Here is a 21,310-nt window from a genome sequence, read left to right as displayed (position 1 = left end):
CACGTGGTATGCTAGCCGGACGCTGAAAGTCCGGAATTAGGGGAGGAATGTGGAGAGAGCTTAAGTGCAGACCTTCAAAGGACAGGTGAGGAAATGAGCATCCTCTATTGGGTTTCTTTCCCTGTCGCAGGTAGAAACGACTTTTCTGTTCTAACAAACTGTCTTTGTTTTGCTCTAAGAATTCTCCTCCCTGGTCTTTAGAAATAATTTTCCTCTTATAAACAGGTGGATTTAATGTGCCTGCAAGATGCTTTGTTCTTCAGGTCACATTGCCCGAGTCAGCCTAGCATTATTACTAATACTAATACTATTACTATTCCTAATACTAATACTAATACTACTCCTGCTTTAACCAAATATCTCTTTTTAGGGGCCAGGTACTCGACAGAAGAACAAAATATGGAACAGAGTGAATTTCAGAGCCTAGTTCCCACCCACAAAGTCAGACCAAGCTGGCAACTTCTCCTGTGAATGAGAATGAGTAGTGGCAATTTGATGAGAGTGGGATAAATAAAGGCTTCTTTTTCCTCCAGAATGGTTTAGAATGTCTGTCAGGTGACTGACCCATCAACATGACTGTGAATGAGGTAGATTGAATCAGATTAAAAGTGTTTTTCTGAAAAATAAAGGAAGCAAAACTGACAAGTCTTCAGCCTTGTTACCAACTTGTCCCAAATGTTTGCTCTGGAGTTAGGTAGTCTGAAAGTACATATCCAAGATCCCCCAAACACAGATAAATATGCCCAAGTGCTTTCACTGCAGTGTTTGCTGAAGGAGAATAAAGTTGTAAACCCATGCTTCACCACAAATAAGTAGAGACCCCAACTTCCCTTGACTTGAGAGGGAGGGTGCCAGCAGGGGGCAGTGCTGTTCCAGAAGGCACCAAGGCAAGAGGCCACCTGCCCACAGCTACACCTCTCTAAGACCGTGGAATTAAGAGTTACTGCTGCCTTAAGCGGCAGACGCTTTCCTGCTAGAATCTGTTTGCATGCACAGCAGATGGTGAAGGTGGTTTGAAAAAAAAGTCTCAGTGGGCAACACAACAACTAAGTATTCATTATCCTCTTCCAAGTTCACCCAGGGATCAGCCAAGGCAGCAGCATTATCGGTTTTGCTGACTCCCAGAAATTTTACATGGAGGTGATGCGTTCTCTATCGCGCGTGCTTGGACAAAGAATCAAAAATCGGTGAAGGCTCATGGGCACACACAGTGGAAATTAATGAGGGGCAACAGGTGACTGGGGGTTTGTGAGGGGCTGGTTTGTTCAGAGGTTTCAACACTGACAGTAGATGCTAGGTGAAGGTGGTCATTCTAATAGAATGAAAAGACACTCCAGGAGAATTGAGTTGGACAGCAAACAGCCTGCTCTTCTTAAGCACCTTGGGTTGGAACTCTTCTCAAACCTTGAAGGGCCAGCTGGAAAGGTACCCACAGTCAATACACATTACTGTGAACATATATTGAACCCCATATGAATTGACAGATATTGCGTCAACAGCCTCAGAGCCATATTCTATTTCATTTTCACACCACCTTGAACTAAGACAGAGAAAAAATTGTCTTAAAATCTGGCAATATTATTCCTCTTATGAGAAGAAATATCTTTTGAAAATCATGAGGTGCTTGGTGAGGGTAGCAGATTCTGAAAACTGTACTTATCTAGCGCCTACTCAGCACTCCTGCCAAACCCCTCTGTGGTGCTCTCCACACTGGAGAATTACAGACTCCATCTCCTAGACCCTTTGCAACCAGGGATCCACCTGGGATCTGGACTTCACCAAGCAGATGTGCTCTGCACAGGGAGGCCAGGGCAGAAGAGTGGGGTTTCTCCATGGCGGGCAGGGCAGTGGAAGCTTCTGTCCATGGCTTGGCGGCATGATCCTGGAAGCAGGCACACACAGTTCATGCGTGAGCCCAGTTCTCAGACATTGTGACTGTGGGATTGTTTCTAGAAACCCAGTGTAAATCATTTGCTTCATCATCCCCATGAAATCTGAGTCACATAATATCCTTTTATAAATCCTATTCTGCATAAGCCAGTCAGTGTGGATTTCATTGTATGCAAGAACTCTTCATTCAGGTGCAGGGCGGAAATTGAGACCTCAGGGCATGGATGTCAACTTGAGGGAAGGCTTCCCGGAGAGGCTCGGTGACTTCTGCACAGGGCAAGGAGGAGAAATTACTGCTTGGGAGAAGTCATGGGGAGAAGGGAGTAGAGGAGAACAAAATGGAGAGGCAGGAAGGGAATAACACTCACACACACACACACACACACACACACACACACACACACACACAGCAGAGTGAAGTTGTGGCCCCCTGGTGGTTGCAACATAGAGCATCTAATTTGAATATTGTTTGCTTGGTGGTCTGTGACTTGTTCTAACTCAGTGCTAAGCCCGCCGCCATCAGTAAGTTCTATTCCTCTCTTAAGTTTACATATGCTTTATGTGAGTTGGTTTTCATTTGTTTGTTTGTTTGTTTGTTTTTGAGGAAAACTAGTAGAAGGGCAAAGTTTCCAGTGTGGGCTAATTCATAATAACCACCATGAGGGTGCACATCCCTGGAACCCACTGAAGTCCTGGGGTGGCCTTGTGGCCCACCAGGCCATGGATCTCAAGGCAAGAAAAAAGTCAAGATCATTGTCCCTGATTCTCAAGGGGCAGAGGGTGTAGCTGATATCTATGTCATTGCACCTACAGAGTGCCATTTTTTCCATTTTCTGAGTGAATAATCTGGGGCTTAAAAGGGACTCAGAAAGTAAGTGTTCACAGTCAGATCTGTCTGGTTTCAAAGACCAAACTCCAACTGAGTAGTCAACAACCTCTCTCTCTCGAAGAGCTGCCAGTGGGGCCTCAGCCATTAAGCCAGTTTAGAATACTACCAAAGGACCCACAGCTAACACCAAGCCAGCCCAGAGTGCATGCTCCTCAGTAAAATAGCTATTCATGTCTTTGCTAATTTTTAAATTTATGGCCAGGATACAGTTCATTTTAATATTTTAAAATTTACTTAACATTTTTGTTTAAGACACTATTTTTATTTAAGATAAATGTTTATTTTATTTAAGACATAAAACATTTATTTAAGACAAATAAATACTGTTTTACTTAAAACAAATATTTTAATATGTGTGTAACAGCATGTATATCCTGTTATTGTTTGGTGTTCTGAAATGTCGATTAGATTTAGTTGATTTTGGGGTTGTTGGACTATTCTTTATCCTTGTTGGCTTTCTGTCTGGTTGTTCTATCAGCTGTTGAGAGAGGGGATAATAAAGTCTCCAACTATGATTGCAAATTTGTTCATTTCTACTTTTAGTTCTCAATATTTGATTTATTTATTTTGAGACTCTATTAGGTACATTTACATTTAGCAATCATATCTTCTTGGTGAATCGACCCTTTAATCACTGCATCCATCTTTAACATTGGTAATTTTTCTTGCTCTTGATTCTATTTTGTCTGAATTATTATAGCCATCCCAGTCTTTTATTATAAATATAAACAACACTTTGTGCTTTATCTTTGTGTTCATTCTTGATTATTAGAATTCTTTGCCTAGAGGCCTGCGTGTTTTCAAAGGTTTTTAATTGGATTGTCAATGTTTCATGCATAAATTCACCAACTTATTGCCTCAATACTTTCAAATAATCATAAATAACAAAATAGCTATATTGGAAAACAGGCTTTCCCAATTGGACAGAAATTGTTTCATAACTATGGGAGTGGTTCGTCGTGGTTGGTACACATCTGGACAAGTTAAATTCTTATTTATTCCAGCAAAAAGTCAAGAGGTGTAAACTCATAAGTCAAGAAATCGAGGGCATATGTGTATTTTGAAAGCCAGTATAAGTGTTGGATGCAACAACCATAGGGTTGCGAATGGTTGCCCTTGAGGAACTGGATTGTCACGGGGGATAGGGTAGGGGCAAGTGTGGGTAAGGAGTAGTGCATCAGGGGAATAGTGCAGGGGTCTAGTGATACATCAGGGAAACAGGAGCCGTGCATCAGGGGGAGTAGTTAAATAGTATTTAACGCCCCTGTATTATATTTTTAAGAGCCTGTAAATGTATTACTTTGATCTTATAATTAACATCTGGTTGACGGTTTAAGTTGTGTTTAAATTTATTATCAGTAATCCCATATTCAACCACTAGTAAAACTGCCTCTCGGGGAGTAAACTACGACTCCCAGGATTCCACGCGGTAACCGGCCGACTAGCCTCCATGTAAACTACAGTTCCCAGGATTCCACGAGCCAAGGGGGTGGTGCTGATTGAGGGCTGGAGGCTGCTGGACCCGCTCACCTGCGCACGCGCACAGGCTACCGCGCCGGGCTCGCGGGCTGGATAGGCGCACGGCGGGCGCTTGCGAGCCCGGCGGCGGCGGACCCTGCTGCACGCTGCACCCTGCGCTCCCTGCCTGGGCCTCCCGGGTTCGAAGCGGGCACTGTAGGCGGCGGTGGAGGATTTGACCAAAGCCAGTTCCGCGGGCGGCTCTCCAGGACGCGTCGGCTGAGGTGGCTTCAGCTCTGCGGAGCCGGGTTGCAGGTGAGACCCGCGCTCGCGGCTGCCGAGGGTTCGGCTCCCCGGGCGGGTTCTGAGTTGAGGGATTGGCTCGGGACCTCCGCCGGGAGGAGACGACCGGGGCGCCGGGCCTGGGGCGAGGAGGGGGGCGCGTCGGGGAGTTTACAGAACTGAGGAGGGACGCGTGCTGCAGGCTGGAGGAGAAGGAGGTGGGCGGGGGCGAGAAGAGGTGAACCCCAGTGTCTGGGTGCCGCCGGCCCGGGCGACGCCCCGAGACTTGCAACCGAAGCCCTTAGCTCCGGGCTGAGTTCTGGCAGCGGGTCCGCACACCGTTTTGCTTGGAGGGTGATGGTGCTCAGGAGGCGCGGATGGCCAGGAGCCAGGCTAGTTGCGCGAAGGGGCCCTGGGCCTCCAGAGCGCCGTTTGAAATCAGAGCTGGGCAGGCAGACATCTGATCCCTGGGCTCCGTGGGACTTAATAATAGAGCACCTACTGTGTGTCGGGTGATGGGAGTTTTCCAAGGCTTGCTTAGCAGTGCTGAAGATGGACCGACCCTACGGACTCCTACCCAAGGCCTGAATGTATGTCTCCCCATCATTGATGGAAGTCCCCTGCCAAGTTCAGGGATCCTCAGGCCAGAGCCCTGCACCTCGTACTGGGGCCAGATTCTGCTTGCTTTATGCCAACTCTTGGGGGAATCAAGGCCCGACGTGGAAAGGGTTATGGAATGAGCTTGATAGGACTTAGTGGCTAAGAGCACAGGCAGAGCAGAGTTCCTTCACTAAACCTTTACTGTTACATGTGCAGGGCGTCTAAATCCTGACTCTCATTTACTAGCTGTGTGTCCTTGAGCAGGTCACTTACCCTCTGTGAGCCTGAGTTTCTCCCTCAGCAAAATGGGGATAAAAGTACCTCCGTATCAGGGTTGCTATGACGAGTAAATGAAATAATGCCCCACAGTCCTTAGCCTCATGTCTGGTACACAGTGCATTGCAATGAATGTTAGCACTTGCTAACATTGCTAACGATGGAAAATGTTAGAGGTGAGATTGGAACCCAGGTCCATCTTTATGCTGCAAGTAGCTGCCATCTCTGGCTCTCAAAGGTGTTGGCCAGTTTCCAACTCATCCTTTCACATGACCGATGAGGACTCTTTTAAGTCTCAGTTGGTGGCAGGGCCTGAAAGAGCACATGCTACCTCTTTCCCAGTGATGGCCAGCACATCAGTTGCAGAATCTTGGGCCTAGAAAGGTGAGGGGAAGCTGAGCAAAGAGGAGTAAATGAAATAATGAAATAATGCCCCACAGTCCTTAGCCTCAAGGAGGATGGGTGCTGAGACCTGGGCTTTCACACACCATGTGAGCATCCCGTGGCCTTGATGAGGTGTCAGAGCAGCTCTAAGATTTTTCAAACTGGCCTCTGGCTGGCAAGTTCTTGCTCTGAGCCTTGCTTTAGAATATTTAGCAATAAGCAAATGTTCCTAATGGGTATTGAGTTCGCCAGAAAATTCAATTACCAAACACTCCATTCCCCAAGGGTCCTTGTCACTCTCAGTTTGGTGTCAGTGACTACTCTCCCCCAGGACCCACCTATCATCTGATAATTTTTTTTTATAATAGCTGTGAGCATTCATTTACCAATAGTTGTGAGTAATTCATTTAACGAATCTCGGCATACTTCCTCAAATGTGGAATGAGATTGTTAACAGCAGTTTTAGGTTTGTTGAAGGGAATCAGTGAGTTAATGCATGTAAAGCACTTACCATTATGCCTGGCATAGAGTAAGAGCCAGTGAAGGGGAGTTGTTCTAGCATTGTGATTAACAATAATATTATAAAAATAATTGCTAGACACTGTGTTTTGCCTGTGTTGTCTCTGAATTCACAAAACAACCTTGTGACGTAGGTATAATTGTGTCTTTTTCAGACCAGGAAATGAACACTTGCGGAGGTTAAGAACTGTCACAGGCAGATACAGAAGGACAAATACTGCACAATGCCACTTATATGATGACTCTAAAAGAGTAAAACTCATGAAGGCATAGTCAGTGGTGGTTGCCAGGGGCTGAGAGAAGGGGAATAAGAGAGGTGCAAAGTTTCAGGTATATAAGAGGATTAAATCCTAGAGATCTGTTGTACACCATAGTGCCTATAGTTTACAGAAACCTTTTATATACTTACAATTTTGCTAAGAACGTAGATCTTATGTTAAGTATTCTTATCACACACAAATAAGAGGACAGGAAGGCATTTTTGGAGGTGATAGCTAGGTTTGTGGCATAGATTATGGTAATGGTTTATGAATGTACACTTATCTCCAAACTCAGGAAATGACATACCCTTATTATGTACAGTTTTCTGTATGCCAAAAAAGAAAAAATGATTGGTTGAGGATCACAGAGCTGTTAGGACCTCACATCATGGCATCCCAGCTCCAGAACCAGTTGATCGTTGCTTCTTCTACTCTGCTGCCCATAGTCTTCACAGTTCTTGAAGCACAGTTGTGCCTGTGGCAGGGTATCTTACACCTCAGCAGGCAGGTCTTCTCATGCTGCTTGGAGAAAGAGGTAGGAACCTGTAGTCCACTACATATGTTTCCTCTTCATGGCAGAGGTGGGATGAAGTTGCTTTTGTCTAGTAGGGAAGCTGGAGGAGGTCATGTGCTAAGTGGTTCTGGGGGGTGAGATATTAGGGATTAAGCTCTGTGGCCATCACTGGACAAGTGGATTGGAAGGGGCATGATGTGGGTAGGATCTGGAGAGCTGGGCTATGAGAGCAAGTGGTTTTGCTAAACAAAGGGCTGGGGGCCTCCGCTGGTGGTGCAGTAGTTGAGCGCTGGGTTGCGAGGCTACCCGCAGCCTCTGCAGCGCCAGTTCAATCCCCGGCCACTGGCAAGTGTCCCACCAAAAAAAAAATAAATAAATAAATAAAAAATAAACAAAGGGCTGGGAAGAGTCCCAGAGCTGTGCCCTTCCTCTCTGGGCCTGGTGGCTGCTTTTGGGAAGAGGGTTGCCCTCAAGCTGCAGGTTTGAGCAGAAGAAGCCCTGGATTGAGAGCCAGGGTGTTGCTGTTTTATTCTTGGCTATATGTGAATGCCCACACTGCCTCTCAAGACTTCTCTTACAAAATAAGGAGTCAGAGCACATATTTTATAGTCTCTTTTTTTTTTTAATTTTTTTTAAGATTTTATTTTTATTTTTTTATTTATTTATACAAGCACTGGGTACAGTCAGAAGCGCGGGAGGGTGAGAGAACTCTCTAGAGCCAGAGCGGGGAGCAGAGCAGGCAAAAGGACCGAAGTACACTGCTGAGGGGAGCAGCGGGTGGCAGGAGAGGTCTGCGCGCCATGTGGGACCCTCCTCCAGTGGCCGGGGAGCAGCCGGGGATTGAACCGGCGCTGCAGAGGCTGCGGGCGGCTTCGCAACCCAGCGCTCAACCGCTGCGCCACCAGGGAGGCCCTTATAGACTCTTTTAGCTCTAAAAAGCGGTGGCTTTGTAATTTTAAAATTGCTGTCTTAACCCCCTCAGCACAGTACAGGGCATCTGGGATAATTATCCCCCTGGTATCCTACATAGACTGTCCTGCCTGATGTCGTGCTGTCTGGCCGGGTGGGGAGTCATTACAGGAGAGAAGCCTGGGGTTGCTAAGTTACAGTTGAGGTCTGTGTTTCCAGAGCCATCCACTCCTACTCTGCCCTTGAGTAATAAAAGCAGATTGCTGCGAGGTCTGCTCTGCTTCTCTGTCACTGAGTGTACCTCCGAGTCTGATGGCACATGAGCTCAGTGCTTGAGAACAAGACCCCTGGAGTCAGATTGGATTGGAATCCTGGTGCCCTTGCTTGACCTGTCTAGAACAAGGTCTAGAACAAGGTCCTTAACCTCACTAAAATCTCGGCTTTTTCAAAGAAAGAGGAAATGGAGATTATACTAGTAGCTGCACTGGAAAGCTTTTGTGAGATTTAAATGAAAAGGGGAAGGAAAAGGGCTTAGGACACTGCCTGGCATGTAATAGGTGCTCAGTAAAGTAAAGTGGTGGTAACATTAACCTCTACCCCCAACCAAAGACTAGCATCCTCTTCTCCTGAGCTAGCCTGGACAGCGTTTGATCTTTCCATTTTGTCTGGCTTCCCATGTCTTCTCTGTACACAAGGCCCAGCATCTGTCAGAGAATCAGGCTTTTCATTCTGCCATTGTGACTACCATTTGGTAGTTAAGGAACCTTCTAAAACAGGCCTCAGAGTAAGGTGGGCTTCTCAGTCTGCCCCAGAACATAGGCTTATGTACTATCTTAGCAGAAGATGGGAACAAATTTACTAATTGCAAAATTGACGCATGTTAGAGAAACCTCAAAACAGCTCCGAAAATTGAGCACATGTAATCACCTGGAATCATCATTAAAACACAGGTTCTCGGGCCCCACCTCAGAGAATCTAGTTCCACACATTCTCTCCCCAGGTCTGAAGTGGGGCCCAAGATTCTACATTTCTAGAGCCCAGGTGGTACTGATACTGGGTCACACTGGGAATGCCTGTTCGGAGGACCCCTGACCAGTCTCTTTCTCACCTGCGGAGCAGCCTTCACAGGCTGATGTTTTGCAGGACCACTTCCAGGCAGAGACTCGCTGTCCTACAAAGTAATGACCCCTCATGTTGAAGCAGCTCTGCCCCCTTAGAACAGCTCTTCCTGCACCCCACTCCTGGTGACCTCCTTCTGCAGGCCTCACCTCAGGGTCCTGGGGCAGCTCATTCAGCCATGCTAGGGGCAGAATGGCAGCCAAATCTGAGAATTGCATGTACCCCAAGTCCATACTTATGCCTGGGGCCCTGTGTCACCACCATGCGCGTGTATCTAGTCAGTCACAAAGCTTGCAGCCCACCATCTAGAGCACACTCGCTGCACAGTCTCTCAAGTGTGCAGAATGTGGAGAATGCCACGGTTTTGGGACTTCTTTTCTCCAGGGAAGTAGCGCTGCTCATTCAAGTATCCTACACACACTGCGATTTCTTGATCTTCCTGATCCTGGTTGTCCCCAGCAAGACTCACCAGGAACAGGGTCACATGAATGGCTTAGTATGTCGACTGATTCCCAACAAGGCTGTGTAACCCAAGTTAATCATAAAAAACATCGACAAACCCAAATTGAGCAACAAACTAGGAAATAACAGACCCTGACTCTTCCAAGTTGTCAAGGTCATGAAGGTCAAGGAAACACTGATAAGCTCTCCCAGACTGGAAGAGACTAGAGAGACAACTCGATGCCCTGCTTCATCCTGGATTGGATCCTGGACCACAGATCAGAGACCCCAGATTATTGACAGTATCACGTCGATATTGATTTCCTGAATTTGCTTTATGTAATACTACCCTCATTTTTAGGGAATACATACTGGAATATTAAGAGCTAATGGAGTAAGATATCTCACCTTATTTTTAAATGGTTCAAAAAATAAAGAGAGTGACAAAACAGGTATGTCCAACTAGCAATTTGTAAATCTGAATAAGAATGTAGTAAAGTTCTTTGAACTAAGCAGGCAACCTATTTGTAAGCTTGAAATTATTCCCAGATAAAAAAGAAAACAAAAAAGGACCGACCAATGCTGTTGCCACCCTTCCTATGTTAGTCTCCTCACTGCTTCCTGTATAACTTTGGACAGGTGTGTAATCTCTCTGCACTTTGGCTTTAACATCTGAAAAATGATTGTCTTTGTGAATCAAGCCAAGACCTCCCTCGTTTGCTGAGGTTGAGTTCCAGCCTCCCTGTGTGCCTGGTAGGGGCCACTAGTAACCTGGCCATCACGTGGCTGTACCTGCAGAGGGCTTTGCAGGTGGCCACCTGAGCCCTTGGGACTCCACCAGTGAAACCCAGGTCTTCTGGCAACTTCATCCTCCAGATCTTCCCTGTAGCTTTGTCCCCAGTCTTAACCTGTCTTGATATGCAGTACCCACTCAGGTGTACATGGCTTTGGGCAAGCAATCATTGTCCAGGTAGACAGGAACCCATGGCTTGGTGACCTTATAGTTTGGTGGGCAAATGTGGACATAGTGACATCTGCTGTGGACAGAGATTTATATCAGTCATCGCCAATAGGAACATGTGGATCCGTAGCAGAGGAGCTCATTTTATCCCCTGCTACCACCCAAATACCTCCAGATCCTTACTCAGTCACCCTCCCATTTGCTTCCCTGGGAGACCCCCAGCTTCAACCAACATGACTCCCATGGTGCATCTGTATGGTATGTGATGCTTTGTGTTTTATGCATCCTATAGTGAGTTGTCTTCTGACCCTCTGGATGAATTAATTTCTTTCCAACTGGACCCGAGGACCCATTGGATCTGTGTACATGTTGGGGTTTCCCTGTAAAAGTCATTTTTTTAAAGATTTATTTATTTATGCATACAAGAACTGGGGTGTAGGCCACAGGTGCAGGGGGTGAGAGGATTCACCAGTGACAGAATGGGGAGCAGAACAAGCAGATCAGCTGAAATACAATGCTAGGGGAGCAGTGGGTGAGACAGGAGAGGTCTGCTGCGCCTTGTGGGTTAGCTCCCTGGCCGGGAATCAAACTCATGTCACAGTGGCTGGCAATAGCTTGATAGTGCAAGACTCAACCCCTGCACTACCATGGAGGCCCAAAGAATCGTTTTTATGTGAATTTTCAGTATCACCTAGAATACTGATGCAGTAGTATTCTGTGTCACAGTTCTGTTCCTGGCCTGCATCACCGTGTTCATGCCACATTGGTACACACTAGTGCTGCACTATTGTGCCAGAGAGGACCACACAGGCAGATTCAGTTTGCAAAAGCCAGATGATGCCATGACTGGTTGTGTGAGCAAAGCTTTCTGTGTTTTTGGGACACTGAAAACTACCCCCTCTTCAACCATCCTGCATATGCTGAGAGCCTTGGCACCTAGACTGTTCTCAGAAGTCACTCATCACTCCAAAGTCAGATGGACTGGAACTTGTCTGGGGGTCCCCCGCCCCTCTCAAAGCATTCCTTACCCATTTATTGATAAAAGAGTCACAGTCATCCACTGTTGACATGGGATTACTGTCTCCAGCTTTGATTTTGCTTTGCCCTAAGCAAGGAGCTATTATCCAGAATGCAAATTATTAGCTAAATGTTAAATATCCTTGGTCAGTTCCATGTTAAGTTTTACATGGAGCACTCAAACACTGACTTTCTGCCAAAGGATAAATGCTTTTGTTAGAAAATCTGATGTCCTTTATTCAAGTTTTTCAGTAGCATTGACTTGATATCTACTTTTGGAGCACATATAAACATTCTGATACTAGGACAAGTTCCATGTGCTGCTTCTGGTAGCAAATAAAGGGGGGCAGTTTGGAAAGAGATCATTCTGAGGATGTGCCAACTATTGGAACTTGTTGTAATGTTTCAGCTATTATAACAAGTTGTAATGTGTGAGACCAGTGCAGGAACAACAGCTTCCATAATTCAGCACTGGCAATTCAGGCTGCATTTAGGGTGAAAGTGCATTTTAGTGATGAAATAAGTATTCTGTGATCTTTCAATTTGAAGTATGAACAGGTTTTAAAAGGAAAGTAATAATATAAAACCTTCTATAAGGCACTGTTGCCACATTGCACCTTGGCCCAAGCCTTGCTGGATTTTCTGCAGCCTGAGTCAGGTGGGTGCTGGCAGTCAGGCATTTAGGAACTGGGTGCAGCAGGTGAGGCCAGCAGGAGGGGGGCTTCACTTTAAATTAGCTCTTGACAACCTTCATACCCAGCAGCAGAGGCCAGAGGAGCCCAGCCCTTGGGCCTGCATGTCATCTTCACTTAATTTGAATGGTTGCCAGAAGTTACAAATTGGAACACTTCACATTTTAATTAGATTTCTGGCTTCTCTGGAAAAACCAGAAGAGTGGTGCTGTGGACTGAATTGTGTCTCCCTCCTATTCCCAATTCATGTATTGAAATCCTAATCCCCATGTAACTTGATATGGAGATAGAGCCTTTAAGAAGATAATTAAATGAAGCCATAGGTAAGGCCCTAATTGGATAGGAATGATGTCCTCATAGGAAGAGAGATGGAAGAGATGCCTCTATACACACATACATACACACACACACACACACACACACACACGTATGCGCGCACGGACATTTAGGAGCTGTCCTCACATAGTGAGAAGATAGCCATCTGCACACCAACAATAGAGGCCTCCAGAGAAATCAGACTCACCAGCACCTTGACCTTGAGCTTCCAGCCTCCAGAACTGTGAGAAAACAAATTTCTGTTGGTTAGCTTCCCAGTCTGCAGTGTTTTGTTATGGCAGCCCAAGGAGACTGATACAAGTGGGTATCACCAGGCCACTTTTCCTGTCAGGCCCTTATCACCTTGAGCTCTAACCTAGGTGTTGTGTGTCCAGGCCATAAATCCCTCCAGCCCTTGCCTTCACTTTCCCCATTGGTTCTTGGACTCGGTATAAATGTGAGTTTATACTCCTGGCTCTAGACCTAGAATTCATGGAGCTTTTTGCTCCTTCCCAGACCCCAAGGCTCTCATGATCTGCTTCTCTGAGCCTCTGTGGGATCTGCACCTAGTGCTGGCTGACCTACCTCAGATGGTGAACCCCCACTGTAGGCGGCTCCTCCCCAGCTGCCCAGCTCTTACTGTATCCGCAGGTGCGACGGCATCACCAACACCTTCCTCCAGTGTTTCTCAAAGCAGATGGGATCCTTCTGAAAAATGTTCTTGTTCTATCATGAGTTTTCCTTGCAGATCTGCTCAGCTCTTTGTGCCCTATGCAAAGTTGGGTCCTCTTTCTGGTACCAAAGTAGAGGTGGTAGGGAATGATAAATGATAACATTTGTGTCCCCTGGACCACCTTGCCCTGGAATGCCAACAGGGTGAGGTCCAAATGGTGCCTGGGCTGTTAACATAATATAGTACTTCTGGGCTCCACGCTTAAATCCTGAGTCCATTCCATACAAACTGAGGGACTTAGCTTCTCCTGCCTTCTGTGTTCTGATCTGTAAGATGGGGAAATGTTAATGGTACTATGCTAACCGCTAAACTCCGGTTTAAGAAATAAATGAGAACATGTACAAATAGTTTTTAGTATGCTGCCAACGTAAAGTATTGGGGGTGGTTCTGACTATTCAGATGTTGGTGCAGGCCGCCTGGCTTGTCCATTAGAAACTCAGGGGCCCGTGCTTTTAACCACCACACTATTTCTAGTGAAGTGATCTGTCTGTGACTAGCAGTCTTCCTTTCCTTTCCTCTTCGAAGGTAGCTCTAGAGCCTGACGTGCTCAATGAAGGTATAGGTGGCCTAGCCTGTATTTGCCCTACCTCTGTCAACCCCAGCAGGTGCAGCGGGGCCTAGCAGGTGGCTGGAGGACTTGGCCTCTAATTAGAAGCAGTCTCCCCCTGCCCATTCTCAAAGCCTGGTCTCTGCCCGTTTGCCCCTCAAGGCCCCCACTGCCATGCTTCCTGATTCCCATAAGCTTTGCCCTAAGGCCCTGGGTGTTTGAGTGGGATTGTACTACACACACAGCCTCCCATGTCTGGAGAACTCTGGCCTCCTTTCTGCCTGTGGCCCTGCCTCTCAGTCCTACCTGCTGCCAACCTGCCTTTCACCAACGGGGTGCCTGGGAGAAGAGCAGCTAGCCGATCGCTCACTAGACAGCAGTGAGATGCCCACGCAGGCTGAAGGTGGGTCTTTCCTCTCCCCTTTCCTTATTTTCCTGGGGATCTTGCTTCTGACATCCCTGGATGTGTTTGTTTTAGCTTTAGCTTCTGTTGCAAAATATGTGTCAGCTCTTGGCACAAGCATCTGCCTCCCCTCTCTCCAAGGAGGGCTCTATTTACTTTACTTTTTCTGAGTTGTAATTTATTACTCATCCACTCTCCAGAATTTTGTCATTTATAATAGTGATTTAACTGATTCTTTATTTCCTTTTGATCTTTATATTGTAGGAAAGACCCAGAAACACAAAAGAGAATCATACAGAGGGTCCCATAGTCATCTGCCACAATAACCAATATCCTCCTGTCCTGTGCCATCTGTCTCTCTGCCTTTTTTTGCGGTAATATTTTAGAATAAACTACATGTATGTCATTTTATCTATAAATACTATGTTCTCTTGTTTTTTTAATTATCTAATTTTTATGACTTTTTATTTTGAATAATTTTAGAGTTACAGAAAAGTTACCAAAAAAGACTTCACTCAGCTTCCCTAGTGTTAACATCTTATATAACCACAATACTGTTATCAAAACCAGAAAATTAACACAGCACTATTAACTAAACCACACACCTTATTCAAACTGTCAAGTGTCCCGCTAATAGCCTTTCCCTGGCCCAGGATCTCCTCCAGTCTGCAACCCCCTCCTTAATCTTGCCTTCTCTGTTATGACCTTAACTATTGAAGAGCCCTAGTTGGGTGTTTAATAGAACATCCTTGAATTTGGGTTTAGCATTTGCTCTGTTAACTGATATACAGGCCATATTCAGAGCTAGAACTGGAGCTCGCGCCAAGTCTCTGTCAGGAATTTAGATGGAGGTTATGTATTTGGGACAAGAAGACTACAATAGTGAGGTAGTGCTCTCGGTGCTGATATCAAGGAGTGCACGATACCAGTGTGCTGTGCCTGGTGTTGTTAATGCAGATTACATGGCTCAGGGGCTGTTCACCAGGTTTCTCTGATGTTGAATTTCTAGTATTTTACTTTTGTAATTGTTGTGTGTGTCAAGGAGGTGTTTTGAGACTAAGCACATATCCTGCTTCTTATCTTAATTTCACCCACTCATTTTATTTTTTTTATTTTTATTTTTTTTTAAATAAGAAGTTGCAGTTTTATTTTTTTTAAAGATTTATTTATTTATTTATACAAGCACTGGGTACAGTCAGGAACGCGGGAGGGTGAGAGAATTCACCAGAGCCAGAGCAGGGAGCAGAGCAGGCAGAAGGACCGAAGTACACTGCTGAGGGCAGCAGTGGGCGGCAGGAGAGGTCTGCACGCCATGTGGGACCCTCACCCGGTGGCCGGGGAGCAGCCGGGGATCGAACCGGTGCTGCAGAGGCTGCAGGCAGCTTCGCAACCCAGCACTCAACTGCTGCGCCACAGGGGAGGCCCTCACCCACTCATTTTAATGGATCTTACCTGAAACAAGATCATTTTAATGGGTCTTGCATCCATTAATGGATCTTGCCTGAAACAACTATTTGATGTTTGCCAAATGGAGATTTTCTCCTTTCATCATTACATCTAGATTATTAATTGAATTCTACTGTAAGGAAGATCTGTCCCTTCCCTATTTGCTTATTCAGTTATTGACATTAATGTTGATTCATGAATATTTTATTCCATGGATTATAATCCATTACTATTACTTTTTAATTTTGCTACTCAAATTATCCCAGATTTAGTCTTTGGGAACTCCTTCAGGTTAAGAACTTCCTTACATTCTCACTATATGGGGTTCCACACTCATCTTATACTTTCCCTGCCCCGACCCTGGAAGAGAAGCCCTTGGCTCCTTTTAGTGAGAATGATACTTCAAAACCAGCTTCAACAATAAGGAAAATTATCTCTCACAGCAGGAGGTCCAAGGGCAGGGACCCAGGATGTCCCCAACATCCTTTTATCCTTTGTGTCTCTTCTCCTCAGGCCATCCTTGGCATTCTGACTTTGCTCTCAAGCTGCTTTCTTCATGGTCAGCAGGTGGCAGGCAGCAGCCACGGGATAGCATCTTCCTTTTCTCTCCAGGGGGTGGGAACGTGGAATATGACTCCCTTTGGTCTCCTTGGTTCTGTTCAACTAGCGTGACACACGGCACCAGTAACTAGGCTCAGAAGTAGCTCTCTATTGACTGGCCCTCTGGAGGTCAGAGAGATTTTGGTTTCCTTTGCACCTCATGGGTACGGGGTGGGGGAGGAGTGGCTATCTGGACAAACGTGGCTTGGTATTAGGAAGAGATGAGGGAGGCATGGATGTTGAGCAAAAACAGTGTCCTCTCTGTCACTTATAAATGCAGTGCACTTGAACCGGGGGCCAAGTTGCAGAGGTTGATGACAGACTATGGCCCAGGGCACCACTTGTGACAACATCAATCTGGTCGCAGTGTCCAACTTTGGTTGAAATTTTCTGCTTAGACTTAAAATCCTTTTTCTCAAATGACTGTGATGAAAAGTGACAGATCCTGCCTTAGCACTGATCATCTTTTGCTTTGAGTCCAGTGAAGGCAGCCAAGTGTGTCCAAAATGTTTAAAATGCCACATTTCACTGTACATCCCACTGGCCCTTTATTAACCATCTGATGCCTTGAATTTTTTTCCTTTCCTTGTTGCTAGACACTTCAGCTGAAGTGTCCAGCAATTAGGTTGAACTAATTGCTTTTTTCCTACTTTAGAGGTGAAGAGCAATCTTTATAAGGTTCAGTTAATCAGCCATTTCTGACCTTCTCCACCACCCTGTGAGGTAGGTGCTGTACCCTTATTTTTGCTAACAGGAAGTCTGAGTTCAGAAGAGATACACAGTAAGTCATGGAGCTGGGGTTTGAGCCTGAGTCTATCTGACTCTTTTTTCACTTTCCCAGGCCACATACACCCTCTTTTGGAAGCTGTCTCAGACTCAGAGCCAGGGACTCGGGGGTTCAGAGCCAGGATAGTTTAGGATGTGATGTGACAGTTCTTGGGTTTCCTTTTCACCTTCTTTGTATCCCAAACAGGATGCAAGAGGAGCTGGAAACCCAGAAATGCAAACAGGTGTAGATCCAAAAAAAATGTCACAAGGAAAGCTTTGTCTCTCTTGGCAAAGAACTGGAAAGAAGCCGCCTAGCAAAGCAGGAACCTTTTTGACAATAACACCATCTTCCTGTAAAACACCAGGGAATTGCTTCCCTATGTCCCCCTCCTAGTTTCAGGAAAGGCAGAGTGAATAGCCTATACATCTACCTTCACCTTGTAATAACCAGGTCCCACCCCTGCAGCTCTCTCCCATCCCTATTGGGGCTTATGGGAGGCTAGGACTTCCCAGAGTACTATAACATAATACACAAAATGCCCAGGATTAGTCTCAGCAAAGAAAGAAAAGATATAAAGAACAACTAAATGGAAATGTTAGAACTGAAAACTGCAGTAACCAAACAATAAAAATCACTGGCTAGAAGAATGGAGCTGACAGAAGAATCAGAACATAAACATCCTAATCTGTCATTCCTGTGCACATGCAGCATGGCAGGAAGATCCCGTGCTGGAGCCGGCACACTGAGCCTAGCACAGTGCCTGGGCCACAGTGAGGGTTTGAAATGACTCCAGAAAGACCAACACCTCTTCTTTTTCCTTCTCTCTTCCTACAGGCTTTTGCTAATCCTCCGTGAGCCTGTAGGGATGGGTAAAACCCACCAGGCCTGTGGCACTTCCCAGCGGCCATCATCTCACTAGCGCCCCACAGTGGCATTAGGATGCACCTCTCAGCCGTGTTCAATGCCCTCCTGGTGTCCATACTGGCAGCTGTCCTGTGGAAGCATGTGCGGCTACGTGAACATGCAGCCACTCTGGAGGAGGAGCTGGCCCTTGGCCGACAGGCCCCAGAGCCCACCCCAATGCTGAGGATCGACTACCCAAAAGCCCTACAGATCCTGATGGAAGGTGGCACACACATGGTGTGCACGGGCCGCACGCACACCGACCGTATCTGCCGCTTCAAGTGGCTCTGCTACTCCAATGAGGCGGAGGAGTTCATCTTCTTCCACGGCAACACGTCTGTCATGCTGCCCAATCTGGGCTCCCGGCGCTTCCAGCCGGCCCTGCTCGACCTGTCCACCGTGGAGGACCACAACACCCAGTACTTCAACTTTGTGGAGTTGCCGGCCGCTGCCCTGCGCTTCATGCCCAAGCCTGTGTTTGTGCCTGACGTGGCCCTTATCGCCAACCGCTTCAACCCCGACAACCTCATGCACGTATTCCATGACGACCTGCTGCCACTCTTCTATACCCTGCGGCAGTTCCCAGGCCTGGCCCACGAGGCTCGGCTCTTCTTCATGGAGGGCTGGGGTGAGGGCGCACACTTTGACCTCTACAAGCTTCTCAGCCCCAAGCAGCCACTCCTGCGGGCACAGCTGAAGACCCTGGGCCGGCTGCTGTGCTTCTCCCATGCTTTTGTGGGCCTCTCCAAGGTCACCACCTGGTACCAGTATGGCTTCGTCCAGCCCCAGGGCCCAAAGGCCAACATCCTCATCTCTGGCAATGAAATCCGGCAGTTTGCACGGTTCATGATGGAAAAACTGAATGTGAGCCGTTCAGGGGTCCCCCTAGGCGAGGAGTACATTCTGGTTTTCAGCCGTACCCAGAACAGACTCATCCTGAATGAGGCAGAGCTGCTGCTGGCTCTGGCCCAGGAGTTCCAAATGAAGACCGTGACGGTGTCCTTGGAAGATCACACCTTTGCTGATGTTGTGCGGCTGGTCAGCAATGCCTCCATGCTGGTCAGCATGCACGGGGCCCAGCTGGTCACTGCCCTCTTTCTGCCCCGAGGGGCAACTGTAGTTGAGCTATTCCCATATGCTGTCAATCCTGACCACTACACCCCATATAAGACACTGGCCATGCTGCCTGGCATGGACCTCCAGTATGTAGCCTGGCGGAACATGATGCCAGAGAACACAGTCACGCACCCTGAGCGGCCCTGGGACCAGGGGGGCATCACACACCTAGACCGGGCCGAGCAGGCCCGTATCCTACAAAGCCGTGAGGTCCCGAGACATCTCTGCTGCCGGAACCCAGAGTGGCTCTTTCGAATCTACCAGGACACCAAGGTGGACATCCCATCCCTCATCCAAACCATACGGCGTGTGGTGAAGGGCCAGCCAGGGCCACGAAAGCAGAAGTGGACAGTTGGCCTCTACCCAGGCAAGGTGCGGGAAGCCCGGTGCCAGGCGTCGGTGCAGGGCGCCTCTGAGGCCCGCCTCACCGTGTCCTGGCAGATCCCATGGAACCTCAAGTACCTGAAGGTGAGGGAGGTGAAGTACGAGGTGTGGCTCCAGGAGCAGGGGGAGAACACCTATGTGCCTTACATCCTGGCCCTGCAGAACCACACCTTCACGGAGAACATCAAGCCCTTTACTACCTACCTGGTGTGGGTCCGCTGCATTTTCAACAAGATCCTCCAGGGACCCTTTGCAGATGTGCTGGTGTGCAATACGTAGCGAGGGCGCTGTGGCCAGACCTTAGGAAGGTCCCTGGGCCCTGCTAGCTCCCTGGGGTGGCTTCTGGGATTGATTCCTTTATTTATTGAGCAGACCTGTCCCGACCTGTGCCTCCTGACTCCTTATTGCATCTGGAGTATGGGGTTCGCAGCAGTCCTCTTCGCACTGGTGCAGTGGGACCCCACCCCTTTTCCCAGTCTGACCATCCTTACCCGTGGAGGCAGTCCTTAGAGGGAGGAGGAAGAAAAGGAAGAGGAAAGAATCCCAAGGGATCTCTTTGGCTGAGTGGTGCTGTTCCCTAGTGAGTCTTCCTGGCCGGTATCCAGATCTGGAAATTGGGAGTAATCGTGGCGGCTTGGGTGGTGGTTCCTCAGCTTCCGTCATCATGAAGTTCCCCTGTTTCCCAGTGAAGGGTGTGTTTGGAACCTCCATTAAATGGTTGTGGACATCTTGGTCAAGTCTTTATTGGACAGTAGGAAGGGGGGCTAGTAGTCAGATGCCCTTTAATCCTTATTGTCAACCAAAATGCGACATTGGGAGTGGGTCGAGGACTGTGAAGATAGGCAAGCTGTTTGGGCTTTCCAGCCAGCTGGGTAAGCACCACATTTCCATTTCAGGGGAATAAAAGCATGGAAGTCAGTGGGAGAGGGCCCCAGTGAGGAAGGGCTGTCTCCACAGTGGCCTTCCTTGGCTTGACTGAACATTCAGACTCAGAACCACCAGAGACCACACCTGGCGTCGATGCTCTCAGATGAATATAGGACAGGATGCTCAGCAGGGCAGCGTCGAGCAAGTTCCTCCACAGGGGGAGACGTCACGCTAGTCTGGGGGCCATTCTCTTACTCTTTACCCCGGATGTTTTCTCCAGGGCAAGGAGACAAGACCCACATAGGTGGTGGTTAGGGGTTGGGGGGGGCACTTGGATTTAGAAACCCCATAGAAACCATTACCTTTTAAACAACAATCAGTTCCCCAGGGTCCCTAAAGGCAGGGCTAGTTATAAGAATTATTACTTAGCAGATCCTGTAGCTGTGTGGGGTCCTACCTGGTGGTTCATTCATTGTCCTCCAGGGAGATGTAGTTTATCTCCTGGAGATTGTTTTACCATCAGCAGTTTTGATGAATACCATGTGTAACATGTATCCTTCATCTGGCTGCCATGGAAACAGCCAGAAAGTTAACCCATGATCAGAATTGTCCTCAGAGCAGGAAGAGTTTTGGCCTCTCTTCGTAGGGAGGCCGCCATGCAGTTCTGACCCTTGTGGAGGAGAGAGAGGGGAGGTGGAAGGGCCAGACCCTCAGGGCACAGCTCAGCTCAGACTGATCAGGTGTTGGGCGGAAGCTGTCCTTAGACAAGTGTCCTATCACTGAGATGATAGGATACACTGAGTGTCGCCACCATGGAATGTGGCTGCAGGCCAATTCACGGTGGATACAGCGCAGATTCGAAAGCCTTAATCTCATCATCATAAGCCTGTATGACCCCCTTTTTACCCGGAATATCTTTCTCCTTAACTGTAGCCACCATCTGCCACCATCTCAAACTGCCACCATATTCCACTAAAGATTCAGCTCACCCAAAGTCTCAGACATTGAAGATGGTG

At 47.4% G+C, this 21,310-nt stretch overlaps 1 protein-coding gene across 1 annotated transcript; it reads left to right on the top strand.

The window, feature by feature from the left end:
• Positions 1-4,392: 4,392 nt before the first annotated feature.
• On the top strand, positions 4,393-20,147 carry POMGNT2 (protein O-linked mannose N-acetylglucosaminyltransferase 2 (beta 1,4-)). Its single transcript, XM_037527107.1, has 2 exons — positions 4,393-4,552; positions 17,859-20,147. The coding sequence occupies exon 2, from the start codon at positions 17,964-17,966 to the stop codon at positions 19,704-19,706; it is 1,743 nt and encodes a 580-aa protein (XP_037383004.1). The 5' UTR covers positions 4,393-4,552; positions 17,859-17,963; the 3' UTR covers positions 19,707-20,147.
• Positions 20,148-21,310: the final 1,163 nt, after the last annotated feature.

The sequence above is a fragment of the Talpa occidentalis genome, unplaced genomic scaffold, assembly GCF_014898055.3.
Source record: "Talpa occidentalis isolate TD23 unplaced genomic scaffold, MPIMG_talOcc4v2.1 talOcc4.10, whole genome shotgun sequence".
Classification (NCBI taxonomy): domain Eukaryota; kingdom Metazoa; phylum Chordata; class Mammalia; order Eulipotyphla; family Talpidae; genus Talpa; species Talpa occidentalis.
This window is presented reverse-complemented; position numbering and strand designations above follow the sequence as displayed.